Consider the following 22,487-nt stretch of genomic DNA (forward strand, 5'->3'; position numbering starts at 1 on the left):
TTGATAATTTAATTTAGCACTTAAAACTTAAAGTAGTAAGTGCCAATTAATTAAGTCTATTTGATAACCACACATATTACTTACAAATTTAAATGACTGTTAACATTTAAGCTAATTTTTTTTTAAAAAAAAAAAGTGATAGAAATCTTATTCAATTTTGACTAATTTATAAATATTTATACATAAGCATCAACATACATTGTTATAACCTCACAATCGTTGCCATCACTGTCGTTGTCGCCTCTACCACCACTACTACCATCCTCCACCTTTCCATGACCACCACCACCACCTTCATCACCATTATTATAATTACTATAAGAACCACCATTATTTTGCTACCACTAACACAATCGCCATTACCAATTTACCACCACAACTACAACAACTACTATAACTCTTCGCGCCCATAACTATTTTCATGTGGCCATAACGACCACCATCGTTACACTATCACTACCCCCTATTTTTTTTTATCTTGACCACATTACTCCTCTACCATCTCTATAACCACTACGTCTCTATCTTCACTAGGGCTGCAAATGAACCGAGCTGTTCATAAACAAGCCAAGCTCGAGCTCGCACAAACTCGGCTCGTTTATCTATATTTAAATTATATAATAAATATATTATTTATATATTAAATATATAAATAATATATAAATAATTGTATAAATATATATAAATAATATTAAAAAAATTATCGAGCCGAGTCGAACCGAGCTCGAGTTTCATTAATGTTAACGAGCCGAGCCGAGCTCGAGCCCAGTTTCTTATCGAGCTGAGCTCGAGCTCAATTCGTTTGCAGTTCGTTTGCAGCCCTAATCTTCACTACCGTTATCATTGGCGCTATAGGCATCATTATTGCCTCCATCATTACTACTACCTCCAATTCACTATCATAATATTAAATTTTAAAATAGCAAATTTCAAATTTAATATTACACACATCAAATAATTTATTTTAAGTTTTATCAAATAATTTTTAATTTAAAAAATTTAACATTAAATTTTCAATTTCATCTAAGTAATTGGCTAAAAAAGTAACTAGATGAATGACCAAAATATATGTATGTAGAGGGTTGCTATTTGCTCCTACATTTTTACTTTGGCCATTCCACTTCTTTAAATCCCCACCCAGCAAAATGAAGCCCCTTTCATTTTCAATTTGAACCCCCATCTTAATACCAACTACACCTCTAACCCTAAATCCAAACCCAAGCCCAAACCCAAACCCAAACCCAAACCCTAACCCTAATTTCATTTCTATCACCTCTGGTAGTCACCATCGCTTTTTTCCTCACCAACGACAAGTCCTCATTAACCGGCGACCACCCTTCCATGCACTCCTTATCCTCATCTTCTCTTCTCTTCTCTATTTCTCCTCATCTTCATCTTCTTTTTCTTCTTCTCTTATCCTCACCGTCGTAATCCAACCCCACTGACAACTTCCAAAGCACCAACTTCCTTTCCAGTGGCGATCTTCTCCACATGAGACATTCTCAACTCATTGACTATGACACAATCTCCTCGCTTCCTCCACCACGACCAAGCCAAAGCCACGCAAACTCTCCGTTGCGATCCATCCAATATGCAAACTCTCCATAGTAACCTAACCACCATGCGAACTCTCCACCATAACCCAGCCATTGCACGCATGAGATAGGGTTGAGAGAGATAGAGAACCTAGATTTCCTTTCCAATTGAAGAAGGTCACGGTTGTGACACCCCAAATGTTTAATTAATTTTAAATATGGCATTAATATCAACTAAAACATATATATAATAATATATTTAATTTTATAATTGTTTATGCTAAAATGTAAATTAATTTTAAACTAGGAATAATTGTGTATTACTAAAAATAAAAAAATAATAAAAAAAAGAAGATGTAATTATTAAGATTTATGGGCCAAAGGGTAATTAGGCTTAAGTTTCATGAGTTATCCATTTGGGGTTAAATCTATGTAACCCCTTGGGAAAGCAGCTCCTAAATCCTGTTCCCCTATCTCAATCCACATAGATACAAACAGTAGATAATGAAATAATAATACAATTCTATAACACTTCTTTCGCATTGAACTATTCTCAAGAATTTCAATACAGCCAGTTTACATCCATGGTTAAAATGAAACAGTTCAAAAGCTATGAAGTTATACAAAATAGAGAAATCAAAAAGGGACAACACTCGATCAAAAATGTCCCTGATTCAAAAATAAAACCCTTTACATTTATACAAAATAACCCCAAGACTTCAACAAAACATCAAAAAAGTGATCGTTCATACTTCATCCAAATTGCTTTCTATAGTAAATCATTTAGGTGACTCGTCAACTTCATTTCCTGAAAATGATTAGTTTTTGGGGTGAGCGAGTGCTCGGTAGGAAGTATATTTAACAAATTATATAATTAATTGAAATACACATGATCATGCTATGCAAGTATAGAAATTATGTTAAAGTAAATCTTCTTTATAAGTTTAAATGACCATGCATAATATTAGATAATCATTCTTCTAAAAGCAGGGGTGGTAAATATACTATGACATCCCAAGTAAGAGCCGTAATTCAAAATACATACATAGATATAGATTTTGTATACTGAAAATAGTTTCACATTTGCTTACTCCAGAAACGACGAGGCTATGGGCACCGAAATTTTTTTTCCCCCTCCACATTTGCCGACTCCTGAAATGGCAGGGACATGGACATCCAAAAACCATGTTTTTTCACATTTTTCGACTCAAAAAACGACGGGCTTGTGGACACCCAAAAATATTTTCCCACATTTGTCTGGCGATATGCTCAGACAAGGCAATTGGGCACCTTGACTCCCCGCGCGGGTACCAATTACTTGACACAACTCAACCAAACCCGACTCATTATCTGGACTCATAGACTATTTACCCCCTTTTAACTCCATCAATATGCCAACATTTTAAAAGTCACAAGATAAAATTTTAAAAGGTTATGATGCATGAATTTTTCAAATCTCAATTTCCCTATAATAATTTCAATGCACAACAATTCAATAGTTCACATGTCAACAATGAGAAGTTTCTTTAATTCATAACCCCTCTTTATTGAACAAGTTTCAAAACTAGGGTTTGTAGAAAATTAGGGGTTTTCTCTCTTGCATGAATTAGAGACTACTTTTCATCATCAACAATAATAATCATCAATAATAGACATAGTTCCATCCATAATCATGAATTATTTCCCACATCCTTCCAAATCATTTATTAGCAAACACAATCTATATATATATATATATATATATCTACAAAGGTCAATATCTAATGAAATTACCACATGCATGTCTCAAATTAAAGATATAATAAGTTAAAGATACCCCTACCTCAAGAATGGAAGCGTAAGATGGAAACCCACTTAACATTTCAATGAAAATGCGAAACAACCAGTAGATATCTCGAACTAGACTTGGTTCTCAATTTTCTTGAAGGATCTAGGGTGGATTTAAGGGAAAAATTGGAGAAATCAAGTGTTTGGAGCTCTAGGGTTTCAAGTATGGAGGAGAGGGAGAGAATAGAGGAAGAAAGAATATATATTTTGGGCCAAAAAGTGACTTTAAAGTGCCAGAATTTGCGCATCAAGCGGTCAAAAGTTCGCTCAAGCAAACTTGCTTCCAACATAGGTGCGCAAATTTCAAAAAGGCATAACTCCCTTGTCCTGACTCCGTTTTAGGTTGTTCTTGTGTCCAAATCGAAGTCCTAGAAACAAGCTTTCCAATGGTTTTAATCTCACATCCAAATTCAAAGTGTGGAAAGAGAAATGAACAACAAAGTGAAGATTACTCATGGGATAATTATGCAAATCAATATTTTTGGTTCAATCTCACTTTACTATTATGATACCATCTCAATCAATACCCCAAAACGAACCAAAGAGGCTACAAGTACAATAATAAGACTGTTAAGAGCAATCCCACTAGTCCAAGAAGTACAAAGTGTTACAATCTATCTAGGAACAAGATGTTGCAGTTATTGCTGCAGCAATGTGGGAAGCCTATTATTAGCCTAATTAATGAAGCTATGGAAGCTAATTGATGAAAGCCTCAGTATAAATAGTGAGTTTATGCTCACAAAGTTGAGGACAAATAAAAGATTAATAAATTAAAGACAGGCAGAGACAAAGAGAGGCTCATAACATAAGTAAATAGTAGGAATCTACACTAAAGTGAGTTTGAGAAACCATAAATTGTTTTATTATTTTGTGAATTGTTTTATGCAAATTATTTTTTATAAATTATATTAATATTTCAAGAATGTTATTTGTTTTATGAACCCTATTTGCATAAAAATAGAAACACGTGGATACAACTGTTTATTAAATGTGTTTTTGAACAATTATTTTATAAGTACCACCACAAAGGTCCCATGCCTTGGGGGACTTACATAACTATTGGCCCTCTGAATTGTCACTTTAGTGACCCTCTGACGGTCCCATGCCTTGGGAGACTTAAATAACCATTGACCTTCTGATTAGTCACTTTTTGACCCTCTGTCTGTCATGGATCCATTAACCCTCTGTTCTGCTCTGTACCGTAGTTATAATTATTTGCTTATATGATTTATGATTTATGCATTATGTTTCTGTTGGTTAAAATGATTTATTACTTGAACCAAACTACTCATTATGTAGCCTAAATAATTATCCATGGTGATTTGTATACCCTTACGCTCTTAATATAATATTTCTCACTCTACCATGTGCTTATAGCTATTAAACCCTTTCAGGCGAAGAAACTTAAGGAGGAATTGTTTTACTCCATTAATCAGGACTAAGACTTGAGATAAACAGCGTGTGTTTTTTTTTTCCTTCTCTTTCTTGTTATTTGTAATTATTGTTTGACTTATGTTACATAAATAAAAGTTCCAATGTACACTTTAAATATCTATGTGCGCCTTTTTATTTATCTCGCTGCATTATTTAGTTGTTTAATATAGAATTAATCCTTGGTAACATTAGAAATCAACTAGTTATGACATCTAGCCCTAAGCACCAAGGTTGGGTCGTGACAAAAGTGGTATTAGAGCAATGGTTTAAAAAAAAATCGTGGAAGCATAGGACATTATACAATTAGGAAATAGGATAAGGAAAATCTTAGTTTGTTTGATACATTAGCCATTATGTGTATAGCCTCTTATTAGTTCCATAGCTGAGTTTAGGCATCCTATGATGTAGGAAATGTCAGAACTCAACTTCGGTGATTCTTTTTGGTACAGGCCCGATCTGCCAGTTTTCGAGGGGATTTTTGAAAACAACAGCTATGTCCTAGATCTGCCAGAGGAAATAGGGAATTCTAAACACATAGTTAGACATTCACATCCGACCTTTAACTAGCTAATGGATAGGCCTGTATATCTACAGGCAGACCCAATAGAGGTGGAATTGCTATGATGGAGGATCGGTGGCAATAGTACACTAGATAGATTTCTCAGACCAACAAGAGTGGTAGGCATGACCTCAAGCGTAGGATACCCTCGTCTCTTGGTGGCACTCTTGCCTCTAGAATTTGTGGCCCGAAGAGGGAATGTTTTTTTAAGTGACAACCTACAAATAAGAACCCCTCTCCCTCAAAACATTATCAATATCCAAATAGTTGATTTTGGTGGTGTTATGACATATGTAGAGGTAACAGTACGCATCACAAGACATCAGTTATAGGGTTACGAAGCATGCATTCCCATCTACCAAGTGAATTTAGTTTGGTTATGTTTTGGTATTGAGCTAAGTGGTTGGGAGTTTGAACAACACATGTAGCTGCAGTTTCCCTGGTTGTTTCCGAATTAGACCCTAGGAGTAATATCCTTTTAGATGTACAGTGAGCTAATCATGACCTAGTTCTAATCCATTTTTGCAATAGAAGGGTTAAACACTAACCAGACGTAACTGTTAACTCATAGGGATGAGTAATGTATCAACACCTTTATGCATAAATAAAAATGGTGTTTTTTTGAATAATGTATGTAATGTTTTGTGAACTATGTTTTAAATTATGGAAGTAATATTTTAATTGGGTATACGATGATTAACAATTGTTATGTACAAATAGAAATTATGCACTTCCATTAAAACATTTACTCTGTAGTGATGGCTAATGATGGAAATGGTACCAGATCGTCGTCCAACGGAATTGATCTAATGGAAAAAATCATAGAAAGAGCTGTTGCTAGTTTCTTCCAGGCCTTGCAAAATAATGCAAACGATGGAATACCAGAACGTCTAGAAGGGCCAATTACAATAAAGCAATTCTAAGACTTGAAACCTTCCACATTCACAGGGGATTCCAACCCATTGTTGGCAGAAGCTTGGGTTAAAGAAATGAAGAAGATTTTTTGTGCCCTACCTTGCACAAAAGAATAGAAAGTGTCCTTCACCACCTTCACTCTTAAAAAGGATGCGCAAGAATGGTGGCTTCTCACATTAGAAAAGGAAGAGATCGTGACTTGAGCTAGATTTCTAGAAGTATTTTATGAAAAGTATTTTCCAAACTCACTACGGGAACAAAAGGTATCGGAGTTCCTACACTTGAAGCAAGGAACGATGTCGGTAATAGAATATAAAAGTAAGTTCACTCAACTGGCGCAATTTGCAACGTATGTTATTCCAATGGAAGCCCAAAAAGCTAGAAAGTTTGAAGCAGGGTTAGATGATGATATCAAAAACAAGATTGAGGTTTTGAAACCACCAACCTATGTAGAGGTGGTAGACCAAGCATACATCACTGAGAAAGGAATTAAAACCTCACGTCTTGGCAGAACTGGTCAAAAGAAGCAGTTTTGGGAACCAACCAAAGGATTTAGTTCAGCACCACCAAAGAAAATGAGTACTAGACCTATTGGTTCAAACGGTTCGGCCAATCAAAGTTCTACGATCCCTAGAAGTAGCACCATTCCAAATTGTCAAAGTTGTGGAAAGGCTCATCGGGGATAGTGCTACCGGGCAATAGGAGCATGCTATAGATGTGGCCAAGTTGGTCATTTGGTGAAAGACTGTCCAAAATTTACCAACTCCGTAATGAGTACTCTTGAACCAGTTCAGAAAACAAGAATGCCTATAGGAGGGAGAAAATAATACAAATGCCAAGGGAGAGCTTTTGCTTTAGTACTTGGAAACCCCAATGCTACCAAGAACGTTGTGTTAGGTACACTTTTTATATGTGGTCATTCAGCTCATATTCTCATTGATTATGGATCAACTCATTCTTTTGTTTCTCCACACTTTACTCCCAATTTGACATCAACATCTGAACCCTTAGGATATGCATTATCTGTGTCCTTTCCATCTGGTGATTTTGTACTTAGTATTGAGATATACAAATCTTGTGCTATATCCATAAAAGATGAAACCTTATATATAGATCTGATTCCACTCTGCATCAGTAGTTATGATATAATCTTGGGAACGGATTGGCTTGCTGCCAACCATGCTTCTATTGACTGTACAACCAAAAAGGTCTTTCTCTAGTTACTCGACCAGTGCGAACTTGTCTTTGAAGGAACTGAAGTTTCTACCCTTTCATGTTTAACATCCTCCGTGAGAGCCCAACGGCTTTTGAGAAAAGGGTTGTTGTGGTTATATATGTTATGTGGTCGACACTCAACAAGTAAACCCAACACTCGATTCAATACTCGTAGTTCAAGAATTTCCTGACATTTTTTCGAATGACTTACCTGGTACCTTAGTTGACCGAGAAGTCGAATTCACCATTGAAACTTAACCCGGCACACAACCGATATAAAAAACCACTTATCGCATGTCGATTATGGAATTAAAAGAAATGAAAATGCAACTTCAGGAATTGCTCGACAAGGGTTTCATACAACCAAGTACCTCACCATAGGGAGCTCCGGTACTATTCGTAAAGAAAAAGGATGGTACAATGAGATTATGTATCGATTATCAAGAATTGAACAAGGTTACCATCAAGAATCAGTACCCTTTGTCGTGAATCGATGACCTATTTGATCAACTTCAAGGTGCTCAAGTATTTTCGAAGATCGACTTGAGGTCTAGCTACCATCAAGTGAAGGTCGAAGCTAGAAGCATTAAAAAGATTGCCTTTAGAACGCGTTACGAACACTACGAATTCCTTGTCATGCCATTTGGTATCACGAACGCTCCAGTAGCCTTTATGGACCTCATGAATCGGGTGTTCAAACCCTATCTTGATGAGTTTGTTATTGTCTTCATTGATAACATTCTCATTTACTAGAACACCGGAAGACCATGGGCAACATTTACGATCAGTTCTCCAGACACTACATGATCACAAACTTTATACCAAGTTGAAGAAATGCGAATTCTGGATCACTAGTTTACACTTCCTCGGCCACGTCATTGACAAAGATGGCATCTCTGTCAATCCACAGAAGGTTGCAGCTATCATGGATTGGTCGCGACCTACTAATGTATCTAAAGTTCAGAGTTTCTTGGGATTGGTAGGATATAACCGACGTTTCGTTCAAGATTTCTCAAAGATTGCATCACCATTGACTCAATTGACCTAGAAAAACATACCATTCGAGTGGAGTGACAAAAGAGAACGTTGTTTCTAGGAGTTAAAAAGTAGACTTGTGATAGCTCCCATATTAGCACTACCTACTGGAACGGATGGTTTGTAATATATAGTGATGCCTCATATAATGGGCTAGGTTGCATACTTATGTAAGATGGAAAGGTTATTGCGTACACGTCACGTCAATTAAAGACTCACGAGAAGAACTACCCAACTCATGATTTGGAATTAGCTGCGGTGATTTTCGCTCTTAAAATTTGGCATTATTACATCTATGGAGTAACATGCGAAATTTACACCGACTCAAAAGTCTTAAATATCTGTTTACACAGAAGGAACTGAATATGAGGCAACGACGATGGTTAGAGTTTATGAAATCTTATGATGTGAAAATTCAATACCACCCAGGCAAGGCTAACGTCGTAGCAGACGTGGTAGCAGACGCGTTGAGTTGGAAGGCCACCCGAAGTTTGGCATACTTTGTTACTGACAAGAAATCACTTATTGGAGACTTGGAAAAACTAGACTTGGAGTTGGTTCCATACAAGGCTGGTGGATTTCTCACAAATATAGTCATGGAACCTACAATAATCAATGAAATCAGGGCACGCCAATGTGAGGACAAGCTTTTAAAGAAAATATATGATGAACAAGGAAGTAAGCCAAATCTCGACTTCACCATAGACAATGGGATATTAAAGTTTTGAAACCGAATTTGTGTACCCGATATTCCTTGAAATCAAAAAGATGATATTGATAGAAGCCCATAACTCGAGATTCGCTACTTATCCTAGAAATACAAAAATGTACCATGATCTAAAAGAGCATTATTAGTGGACATGAATGAACAAAGACATAGTAAGCCAAGTTTCCAAATGCTTCCAATGTCAACAAGTTAAGGCATAGCATCAGAGACTTGCAGGACTGCTGCAACCACTTCTTATTCCTAAATGGAAATGAGAACATATTACCATGGATTTTGTTATTGGATTACCATAATCAGCCTCAAAGAACGATGCGATATGGGTCATAATAGATCGATTAATGAAATTAGCACATTTTCTGCTCGTCAGAGTCACATGCTCTCTTAACAAATTTGCCACTTTATACATCAAAAGATCATTCAATTACATGGCGCCCCAGTATAAATTGTATCGAATCGAGACCCTCATTTCATATCTCAATTCTGGAACACGTTTTAGGCACTTTGGAAACAACACTAAAGTTTAGCACCGCTTATCACCCGCAAACCGATGGACAATCCGAAAGAACGATTCAAACATTGGAGGACATGTTGTGGGTATGTATATTAGACCTTCAGGGTAATTAGGACGAGCATATGTCATTAGTAGAATTCATTTATAATAGCAGTTACCAAGTAAGCATTGGGATGACACCGTATGAAGCACTATATAAGAGAAAATGTTGATCGCCTGTATGTTGGACAGAGGTAGGAGACACCAAGTATTGGGTCCTGAAATTATGCAGATAACAAATGATAAAATTGAACTTATCCAACAACAAATTCGCATTACCTAGAGCCGTCCTAAAAGCTATGCAGATACATGGAGACGAGATTTGAAGTTTTAGGTAAGAGATCATGTTTTCTTGAAAGTTTCACCAACAAGGGAAGTCATTCGGTTTGGGAAGCGAAGAAAATTGAACCCGCGTTACATCGAGCCATTTGAAATACTAGAATGGATTGGCCCTGTAGCATGTCATCTTGCACTTCCACCAGAATTGTCCAATGTTCATATTGTGTTTCATGTTTCAATGTTTCGGCGATACCTTCGAGATTCAGAGCATGTCATTGATCACGAAGACCAAGAAATTCAAAAAGATCTCTCTTATAAAGAACAATTGGTACAGATCCTTGACTGTCGTGATTAAATTCTTCGAAACAAGACTATACCTCTTGTAAAAGTCTTATGGCGAAATCATTGTGTCGAAGAAGCTACGTGAGAAACTGAGAATCAAATGCGAGCTTGATATCCACATCTTTGTCGAAAACCAAGGTACGACAAGTTTGGAGAGAAACTTCTATTTAGGAGGGAAGAAATGTGACACCCAAAATGTTTAGTTAATTTTAAACACTGCGTTAATATCAACTAAAAATAAATAAATAAATATATATAATATTTAATTTTATAATTGTATGTGCTCTAATGTAAATTAATTTTGAACTATGAATAATTGTGTATTGCCACAAAAAAAAGATGTAATTATTTAGATTTGTGGGCCAAAGGGTAATTAGGCTTAAGTTTCATGAGTTATCCATTTGGAGTTAAATCTATCTAGGAACAAGATGTGGTAGTTGTTGCTGCTACTGCAGCAACGTGGGAAGCCGATTATTAGCCTAATTGATGAAGTTATGGAAGCTAATTGATGAAAGCCTCGGTATAAATAGTGAGTTTATGCTCACAAGTTGAGGACAAGCAAAAGAGTAATAAATTACAGACAGGCAGAGACAAATAGAGGCTCATAACAGAAGTAAATAGTAGGAATCTACACTAAGCTGAGTTGTATTATTATCTTGATTAATCATGAATTGTTTTATTATTTTATGCAAATTATGTTTTATAAATTATATTAACATTTCAACTATGTTATTTATTTTATGAACCCTATTTGCTTAAAATGGAAACCCATAGATATAATTGTTTAGTAAATGTGTTTTTGAACAATTATTTTATAAGTACCACCACGAAGGTTTTATGCCTTGGGAGACTTAAATAACCATTGGCCATATGAATTATCACTTTAGTGACCCTCTAACAGTCTCATGCTTTGGGGGATTTAAATAACCATTAGTCCTGTGATAGTCACTTTGTAACCCTTTGTCTGTTATGAATCCATTGACGCTCTATTTTGCTTTGTACCGTGGTTATGATTATTTGCTTTTATGATTTTTGCATTATGTTTCTGTTGGTTAAAATGATTTATTTACTCGAACCAAACTACTCATTATTTAGCTTAAATAATTATCCATGGTGATTTGTATACCCTTATGTTCTTAATAATATTCCTCATTCTGCCATGTGTTTATAGCTATTAAACCCTTTCAGGTGAAGAAACTTAAGGAAGAATTATTTTACCCCATTAATCAAGATCAAGACTTGAGATAAATATTGTGTTTTTTTTTTCTCCCTCTTTCTTTGTTATTTGTAATTATTGTCTAACTCATGTTACATAAATAAAAGTTCCAATATATGGTTTAAATATTTATTTGCATCTTTTATTTTATCTCGTTGCATTATTTAGTTGTGTAATCTAGAATTAATCTTTTGTAACTTTATAAACCAACTAGTTGCGACATTCAGTCCTAAGCATTGGGGTTGGATCGTGACAGTAGTGGTGAGAGATGGTGGTGGTTGCTAGTGAGGAGTCACTAGGATGGCTGTCGGAGGAAGCTACCGAGCAGAGTAGAGGTGGAGGTGGAGGTGGAGGTGGAGGTGAGGTTGGGGTTAGAGTTAGAGTTGGAAGGATAAAGATGGGGTCAAAAATAGAAATTGATATTAGGGCAAAATTATAATAATAATAAAAAAAAGATATGGGGGCAAATAGTAGCCCTCTATATGTATCATGCAATTTTTTTTTAATTTTTTGATTTTTTTTTTTTTGCATTGAGTTTTTTCATTAACTGATGTAAATATTAGTTAGTCTGTCATATTTTTTCATGATAAAAAAATAAAAAGATGGCTTGCCATACTTAGATTCATTATTTGAATTTTGATCTAGAAACACTACCAAAGTGTTAATAGGTTTATAACAGAAGGCACAAAGATTAATAACCAAAGATGCATCTACCATAGCATTTTTCATATAGATGATCTAGTTTAGAATTTGTGTCATTTTAATTTTTAATTTTTTAATTATTATATATTTGATCATAAATTTTAAATTTCATTTTAAATAAAGATAATAGAAGGTACCGTTACTCTATTTTAAAAGCAAATTCGTTAATTTTAATAAAATATAAACTAGTTTGACAAAAATAAATGTCAAAAATTATTTTTGAATTTTTAAACTTATTTCTACCCCACCAAAAATAAAATTATAAATCTTTTACATTTTTATTTTTTTTATCAAATTAATTTTTGGTATGCGTTTGGATAATAATCATGTAATGTGTGGTTTTTCCTGATATTTTCAGATGGTTATCATATAATAGATGGTTGTATTTGTTATTAACAGACACTTTTGGTTGATTATTATGTAATGGAGGGTTATTAAGTTTTTAATGTGTAATATATTTAATATATGAATTGTTTTTAGTATTGGATTTTTTGATTTAATTGATTGGTTTAATAAAAATATCAAAATTATTGTCATATTTGACTTTTGAAAAAATAGAAACTAATTTAACAAAAAAAATATCAAAAAATATTATTTGAAAAAATTATTTCTACCCTTCTAAAAGATAAAATTATATAAAAATAATTTATTTTAAATTTTTTTTCATCAATTTAAATTTTAGTTTTTTTAAAAAAAAAATCTGAAAAGAAAACCAAAAACAACTTTATAAACAAAAAAGTTTCAGCATTATTCATTAAAAAAAAAAGTCATTCGATTTCAAGTAACATACAAGTTAACTAATACAAAATAAATTGTATAACGATTTTACTCTTGAAAATAGATCGTTTGCAAATGAAATATCTTTGATTGTCTTTATTTGAAACATAATTTAAAATTTAAGATCAAATATATTACAATTAAAAAAATTAAAGATTAAAGTGACCCAAATTTCAAAGGAAAAATTAGTCTAAAGTCTCTCTCCCATTTTTAGTAATGGAAGAGGTCCACAATATTATTTTTTGATGTCTAAGGTCCCTCCCATCTATCACAGAGAAATTTGATATATATCTCATGTCTCCGTCCAGTTCCACTTGATATAGAGCAAAAGACCGTCGCCGTTCAGTTCGTTGACGAAACCTAGGGTTTTCTTTTTCCGATACTACAGAGGCATGAAATCTCCGTTAGATTTGGGAATCGAGCAAATAATCGACCCGATATGAGGAAGTTCCAATCAAGAAGCTTCAGGGATCGAACAAGACGGCCTTGGAGATTCAACCACCATTTGGAGACTAGAAAAATCGAATTTCTCTGAGATTGGGGGAGTTTTGAGAGGATTCGGAGGAGAAGCTCATCGGAGAGGCATGTCAACCTGTCAGAATTCTGGTTTCAGATCTGGAGTTAAGGAAGATATTTCAAGGTGTAGTAATGACTTTTCAACTGAGCAAGGCTTGAACAAGAAATTCTGCTTTGATTAATCAGAGACTCCAGCCTTTGTTTTGTGGAAAGAATGCAAACTCATGTCATTGCGACAACTTAACTTTGCTAGGACTTCTGGGGCAGAACGAAGGGCAAGCAAGTGGAACTGTATGATAGTGTTGTATAGAGCAGCAATGGCTAGAGGAAACCTGAAGCAGAGCTGCTTGAGGAAGAAGAAGCTGGATCTCTTGATATAGAGAGAGAGAGTAGGCTCAGATTTTCTTCAACGAGAAATTATTCGATGGATTGATGGCGTTGAATTCGTTGAGAAACATTGTTTCGCCTCGAAACTCAGGTGTTTTGTTGAACCATAAACTAGTTTCATCTCTCTCTTTCTCTGTCTTTCTCTCTCTTGAATTTTGATTTTCTGAACATGTTTGATATTACAATGAATCTATTTATTCATAATTTTTTAAATTTTTTTGGTGATCATTTGGATAGTCAATCTCATATTCAAAAAGATAATTGCCCTGTTTTTTTGGTGATTAATTTCTCTGGGTTGGAAGGCGATTTTCTCTGAGTTTGAGTAAATTTTTCTGGAATGGATTAAATTTCTCTGGTTTATATATGTGATTATTGTATAAATAGAAGGGGAAATTTCTCTGGAGAATGGGAAGGTTAAGGGAAAGTCAGAGAAATTTTCAAAATTTCTCTAAAAAATCTAGAATTTCTCTGTTGAGATTTTCTCTATGACAAAATAGGTAGAGTTGAATCTGCTGTTCTATTGATTTGACAAAGTGCACCAGAGAAATTCTCTTAGTCCAGAGAAATTACCTTCCAACCCAGAAAAATTCACAAAAAGTCAGTGAAAATTCCCTTCTAGCTTAGACAAATTCACAAAAACTCAGAGAAATTTAGAATTTTCTCTGAAATGCGTCTAGAGATATTCTCTGGATCGAATTTTCTCTGGATTGATGTTGAGGGACCTTAGACATTATGAAAATGTTGAGTGTCCTTTATGCTATAAAATCATAATGTTAGGGACCTTAAAAAAAAAAACCCCAATTTCAAATTACAAAAATTATTAATGTAATTTACCCAAAATAATAATATAATATTTTTTAAAAAAAAAAAAAAAAAATTGAATTTGTATCTCACTGAGTTGAACAGCACTAAAACGCAACCCGGTCCCGGAGCACGTACTCTACAATGATTCATCCCACTAAAAATATCACTACTAATAGCACTAATGCATTAAAAAAGTAAAAAAAAAAAAATACAACTCTAAAACCAAAATATCACATCATTAATGACGAGACCCACTGCCACCTAATTAGTGAGAGCACTAATTATTACTACCAAACATTTTTCCAAAAGTATAACACGGTTTCTATGCTCTGTGCCTCTCTACCGTGTTCTCTCTCTCTCTCTCTCTCTCTCTCTACCTCACACACACATTCTCTCTTTCTGCACATGCAAACACTCTTTTCCTCTTCTTCTGCATATGCACATTCTCCCTAAGCCACAATCTCTCTCAGCCTCTTCTTACTTTTTCTCGCTACACGACAAAATCACCTGTGTACAGTTTGGAACTCGAATCTGTGGTAATCTGTAAAATCCTTAATCTGAATAGCATTTTCAAATGTGTATATATATACATGTAGAATGATCTTATTATGGTTGAGCTGTGAGTTTTTGCAGTGTAAAATCAAGAATGTGGAAGCTTAAGATCGCGGAGGGAGGGAGCCCATGGCTTCGGACACTGAACGATCACGTCGGCAGGCAATTCTGGGAGTTCGATCCCAAACTCGGATCCCCCGAAGAGCTCTCGGAGATCGAAAAGGTTCGCGACAACTTTCGCAACAATCGTTTCCAGAAAAAGCACAGTGCAGATCTGCTCATGCGCATTCAGGTTCGATTAAGATAGATTCTCTAAACTTTCTCTCTGTCTCCCTCTGGATATTCGATTTCATCCAGAAATGTCTGTGTATATTATAAATACTATATATTTTTAATATGGACCCACTGTAATTTAAAGTCTTTTCAGTATATTCGGTGGTATGACAAGGCCTTTCGGTTGTGTGATTGATTGTGATGATCCAGTGGTTTTCTGATTTACAGACGGTGACAGTACAATTTAGGGTTGTTTGGGAAGACCTAAATAAGTGTGTTTAAAAAGAGGTGCAGAAAAGTAGAGAGATGTAATGAAAAAAAAGGATAAAAAGTGTGTGCCTATTTAGGATAGTCAAACTTGGCCTTAATTTTAATTAGGAAATTTGGATAGTTGAAATGGGGTTACTGTACTGGTGTGGTTAGCTTGATTTGATTGGTTCAGGTAGGTGTGTAGTCAACAACAACAACAACAACAACAACTTTAACAACAAAGACAACTAATGCATTAACAGAACAACCCTGTAATTTTAATTGTGAGTTATGCAAGCAGCTCCCCCCAAATGACAGTCTCTTTTGTATGAAAATTGACATTTAATCATTGTTTATATTACTTGAACTGTTGGCGAACCACCCAATAATTGTTTCAAACGTTGCCTCATGTGTACTTGGTTTTCTCCCTAATATCTTGGATTTATAATCTTCATATTCTAGTCTTTTTTTACTTCAAATGAGGGAAAACAAAAATCATTACTGTTCGGTTTGATTTTTTATTTATTTTTTATATTATTATTTTTAATTTTTGTTGCTATTGGCTTTCAAAGTTGTTTGACAACTCTATTTTTTAATTTTTTCCCCCTTTTTTGAAGTATTAAAATTTGAATTAGTTTCTGAATCTTGAATTGTGAAGTATTAATTTTTTTCCTCCTTTTTCTGTTCATTGTCTGGGAAATCAAAAGGTGATTATTTTTCAACGTCTGACTTAGCTGGCAATGGTGAATATCATAGATATTCACTGCTTATGCAATTATATAAAACCGTACTACTCGGGAAAAACAAAAAAAATCAACTAAATATGCTTTTAATTTGTTCACTGTAAGAATCTGATTGACTGACTTTTCACTACTTTCCTTTCCTTTCCAAAATGTAGTTTGCCAAGGAAAATCCAAGCAGGTTACTCCTACCACAAGTCAAAGTGAAGGATAGAGAAGATATAACTGAAGATCAAGTAATGACCACATTAAGAAGAGCTATCAGTTTCCATTCAACACTTCAGGCTCATGATGGACATTGGCCAGGAGATTATGGAGGTCCTATGTTTCTAATGCCTGGCTTGGTAACTGTTCTTTTGCCTCAGTTAACATTTCTACTGCACCATCCATTGAAAGTGGGTTGTCTAAAGTGCAATTGTAATTTTGTTCTTCAAACACACAATGGTTCTTACCATACATGTTAGTAGTTTGGTACGTAGCTAAGTTGGTTGAAGCAAAGGTTTATATGTGATTTGGATATCTTCATGCTCATTGATGTACAGGTTATTACTCTGTCTATTGTGGGGGCACTGAATGCAGTCTTGTCCAAAGAACATAAACGTGAGATATGCCGTTATATTTACAATCATCAGGCAAGGACGGTTTGATATTAGCATTTGAAACTGTTATGAATGTGGTCTATATTCATTTTTCTGTAGGATAATATTCAATAATGTTTTCCTGGATTTTTTCTTCTCCAAGTTTCTCTTCAACAGGATGAGCTAAAATTTCAAAATGTTGAAATATGTAATTACAGAACATTGATGGTGGGTGGGGCTTACACATTGAGGGCCCAAGCACCATGTTTGGTACTGTCTTGAACTATGTTACTTTGAGATTGCTCGGTGAAGGTGCTAATGATGGGCAAGGGGCAGTGGAGAAAGGACATAAATGGATTCTAGACCATGGTGGTGCCACTGCAATAACATCATGGGGGAAAATGTGGCTTTCAGTTGAGTTTTGAACCTTTATCTTGTTGGTTTAAGTGCTCAAGTGACAAAGTATTTGGCTGTGCTTGGCATTTGTTTGATTACCGTTGTATTCCTTGATGGTAACAGGTGCTTGGAGTATTTGAATGGTCTGGAAATAATCCTTTGCCCCCTGAGATATGGCTTTTGCCTTATGTTCTCCCAGTCCATCCAGGTTAGTGATCATTTATGCATTTCTTTTAAGTAAATCTTTCATTTTCTTTTTGGGTAATAAAAAACTATACATTTATCCGACAATGGAAGCCATTAATTCTTCAACGTATTTATCCAACAACATCCATTCAGATTCAGAGTAAGTGCATGAGTAAATGATCAAACACAAGGACTACAAAATTTTATATACAGGAGAACAACTTGTTTGTTCTTTCAAAGCTGAATATGTGCAAAACTTTTAAACATCAAGCCTTCTATTCAATAACTAGACATACAAGCCTCCAAGTCTATTCACATATACACACAGCTTGAATCATAATGGCACCTACACATATATAGGGGAGAGGGGTGAGCCAAAGCCCAATAAATCGTATGAAGTCAAGGCTTCAATTGGAATAAGTACCATCATTCTATTGAAAATAATGTAATTGAACAAAGCTTTTAATTAGCTTTGAAACATATTAATGTCTTATACATTTCCAAAGCATGATAATGACCATCCAACAGTGTGAACTAAGGACTTACTAGTCTACCAGTTAACCAAAACCACATGCATGTGGCAAAGGAGATTTCAACCATACACTACTAGTCTGCTTACTGTTCCCTAGTAGTTGGGCCTACCGAGGATGCCATTTCTGTAATTCCTAACGGATTTAATCTTAGGATATTCATTGATAACAAACATTTCAATGTTGTTTATAGCATAGCATAATTTGAGTTCTAAAATAATGGTTCGAAACATGACTTTGATGGAATACTACTTGCCTTAACTCTTCCTATATGAAGTGTTAGTTTCTATAGTAAGTCAACCTACATAGGCATGAAAAATACAATGCATTTGATGATTTTTGCTCTAAACGTAGTAAAATTAAGTGTACATACATGTTAGTTGTATTTTATTTTTTTATTTTTCAAAACAAGTCATTTTGGAAGATCCGTGGTTTCTGGAAATCTCATTTTCTCACTGTCTTTCAGTTTTAAGTTTGCTTTTGATGCTGAAACAGTATCTGCAGGTCATAAGGAGTCCAAATAAGTAAAAAAAAAAAAAAAAATTTACTGGTTGCTGCCTTCTTTCACTTGAGCAGGGATGAGGCCTGCTTGAGCTGACTGCTCCAGTTCTCAGTCCTCTTCTCTGTTTCCATCCTTTTCTGCACTGTTTGCTATTCCAGGTTGGAAATGCAATCAAAATAAGTTGCAAGGCATAAGTTCTTCAATTCTTTCTTCAAAATTCATTTTCAAACAATATCAATTAATTAAAAGGTTATAATTAGGTGTGGGAACATGAATTTTATCTCAATTCAAGCAAGGAGCAAGTCTAGGTCAATATTTAATCTTCCCCTTTCCTTTTCTTTATTTTCTTCTCTTTTCTCCTGTTTCTTTATTTTCTTTCTTTTTCCTGTAGATATTCTCTCTCTCTCTCTCTCTCTCTCTCTCTCTCTCTCCTTTTACATGCAACAGAGGCACTCGTCTCTCATATCTAATACTATCTATATAAGTAAATGTAGTGAGTGTTCTTAGGCCTCCAAATCTCCATCCCTAATTTTTTTTTTATAAAATTTAAAAATTTTAAAAATTAGTGGCACTTATTTCTAAATCAAGTTTTCAACTCACTCCTCTGTCCTCAATTCCATTTAAAAATAAAATTTGTTTATTTATTTATTTATTTATAATTTAATAATAATAATATGCTCTTAGAATAATAGCTATCCCAATACAAACTCATCAAAAAGAAAGGAAAGTTATCCGAAAATTCAAAAATATGTGAATTGGGAATCTATACAAAGATAATCTATATTTATCAACAAAATTCAAAATAAAGAATAATAATAATATGCCCTTAGAATAATAGCTATCCCAATACAAACTCATCAAAAAGAAAAGAAAGTTATCCGAAAATTCAAAAATATGTGAATTGGGAATCTATACAAAGATAATCTATATTTATCAACAAAATTCAAAATAAAGAAGATTTAAATTTGAATTTGAATATATAAAGATAATCTATATCTATCTATCCAATCTCACACCTTTCTCTTTTTCTATATAAAAATTATGTTTCAATTAATTGTAAACACATACAAAACTATTGACGAGATCAAACAAGGCTATTTGTATTCAAGTTCATAGATTTGGCCACCAGAACACATCGTATTTTTTGTTCTACTATTTTCAAGCTATTTATTTTAAACAATAAAGGCCAGAGCATCACATGGGTTGTCATAATATATATATCTGTTACAAGTGGGAGGTGGCATCTCCATTGGTGAGATGTATGTTTGTTTTGTCTCTATTAATTACATCACTAAATGAATCTATATTAACAGTAATTAAGCTAGGTTAGTATTATTTAATGAAGTTTGGGCCACTAATCACACTTAACCTAATTAATAATTATTAGACTTAGGGGGTGTTTGATTACACGATTCAGCATTTAAAACTAAAATTTAAAACTAAATTGATTAAGTGATAATCAATTAAACTTGTTTGATAACCACAATTGATATCACTTAAAAATATAAGTGCCTCCTATAATATAGGTTAAAACTTAAGAAAATTTTAAGTCATATGAAACTTATTTAATTCTGACTGAATTTATAAATATTAAACACAAGTATCGATCTATACTGTTATAAACTCATCACTACCGCCACCGCTACAACTATCACTACCACCACCACAACCATCATAATCATACCACCACAACCATCACCACAACCACCGCTACCACCACCACCACTATGCCACCACTACCACCACTACCACCATCATCACCACCAATATACTTTGTTTGGTTTTAATTTTTTGGAAATTGAGTTTTTTATTTTTTGTGAATATTTTTAAAATTTAAAGTAAATTTTTTTACTTTTTAGATGCACCTTACCTAGATGTATCTAAAAAGTAAAATGTTTGTAAAAAAATATTTTAAAAAATCAATAAATATACAAGAATACGAAATGTATTGAATTTTTGTGTTTTTTTTAAAATTATATTTTTGGTATTTAGTGAATTTTTTAAAGTTTTTTTTCACAAATATTATACTTTTTAAGTGTGTTTATGTCAGGTGTATCTAAAATTTTTTAAAAAATGCTTAAAATGTTAAAAAAATTCAGTTAAAACAAAAAAACACGGAAAACATAAAACTCTAATTTTTTGAAAAGCGAATTCAGAAAATTAGAACTCTACCACTGCTACCACCACCACCACCACCACCACCACCACCACCATGCCATCGCTGCCACTACCACCACCACCACCATCACCATCATATCACCACCACCACTACTACCATCATCTTCATCACCATTGTTATTGTTGCCATAAGTATCACCATCATTTTACTACCACTACCACTACCACTACTATCGTTATCGCTACCACCACCACCACCACCACTATGCCACCACCATCACCATCACAACATAAAAATTAAAATATACAATTTCAAATTTAATCTTATACATATTAAATAACTTATTTTTAATTCAGCACTTAAATTTTTACCAACCAGCTTTTCAGCTTAAAAAATTCAACATTCAATTTTCAATACTTAATTTTTTCAATACTCAAGATTAGTGATAATTTAGCGCAATTAGTGGACTTAATCAAGATTAATTAAGGTGGTGTTTGATATTAAAAAAAATAAATACATTAAAGTGGTATTTGATAAAGCTGAAAACTGAACATTGAAAATTAAGTCCACAAAAATGTCAAGCACATTAGACTAAAGCTATTAAGCACATCAATTAGAAAGATATAAACATGTATGAATGTATCAATAGTATAGAGTCTTTGAAATTCGCATTAATTCTTTTTCTGTTTCTTATCAATAACACATATAGGAACTCAAAACTACAAACATAGCATAGCAAAGCATATAAGTGTATTTTATTCGAATAACAAGTACTTCTAAGTCATGCCAAAAGATTATCAAAGCATACCTTTAAGTGTTTCATATATCAAAGAAGGCAAATTTAACTCTAGGCATTCCAAAAAAAAAAAATGAGAGATATGTACATGTTATGCAATAGAAACATCTGGGTGTTACATCATGATGTGAAAAAGGGAGGAAAATGTTCCACAATTGGTGTTGCATGTTTTAGAGGGTAGAGGAGATTGTCAACCACCTCTTGCTAAATTCTGAGGTTCCTAGAGAAGATTGGAGTCCATTGGGTTATGCTTGTTACTTTTCTTCAATCTTGGGTTATGTGGTTGTTGGCTCAATGACGTGTTTGAAATAATCCAAGCTTGGATGGTACTGCTGTTTGTCTCATGTGTTATAATTGGAGTGAGGGAGGAATAGGCAAACTTTTGAAGATGTATAGATGCAGGTTTGTAGGTTAAAGACAACAATACTTAAAGCTTGTCAATTTGGATCACTGGAGAATTTTCTGATTCTTTAATCTTTACGTTTCTTTTCTAGATTTTATAGGAGTCGAATTTTTTGGAGTGTAGTAGCTTGGTGGTTATAGGCTTACTCCTAAGTGGTTTAGTGTACTAGAGGTCACGGGGTTTGACTCTCACAGGTGGTCATTCGGGGTGAGAGACTCGTTGAATTAAGGGGCAAGTGAGGGAAATCGCCCCCATTGAATTTTTGACTTTTTAATAATTTAAAAATGGTTTCAATTTGGCCCCTTTAAGATTTTTGTTTTGTTTTGTTTTTTGCTTATGAATG

General features: G+C 34.1%; 1 protein-coding gene across 1 annotated transcript in view; it reads left to right on the top strand.

Annotated features, from left to right (window-relative positions):
* Nucleotides 1–15,110: 15,110 nt before the first annotated feature.
* Nucleotides 15,111–22,487, top strand: part of CAS1 (cycloartenol synthase 1) — an 81,775-nt gene continuing 74,398 nt past the window's right edge. The window contains exons 1-6 of the mRNA XM_082920896.1: nt 15,111–15,356; nt 15,454–15,664; nt 16,793–16,978; nt 17,177–17,266; nt 17,431–17,625; nt 17,732–17,816. Of these exons, the coding sequence (XP_082777022.1) occupies nt 15,467–15,664; nt 16,793–16,978; nt 17,177–17,266; nt 17,431–17,625; nt 17,732–17,816 (754 nt within the window). The 5' untranslated portion in view covers nt 15,111–15,356; nt 15,454–15,466. The remainder of the gene's footprint in view (nt 15,357–15,453; nt 15,665–16,792; nt 16,979–17,176; nt 17,267–17,430; nt 17,626–17,731; nt 17,817–22,487) is intronic.

Source organism: Camellia sinensis, chromosome 3 (assembly GCF_055761805.1).
Source record: "Camellia sinensis isolate YWXY chromosome 3, ASM5576180v1, whole genome shotgun sequence".
NCBI classification, from domain to species: Eukaryota; Viridiplantae; Streptophyta; class Magnoliopsida; order Ericales; family Theaceae; genus Camellia; species Camellia sinensis.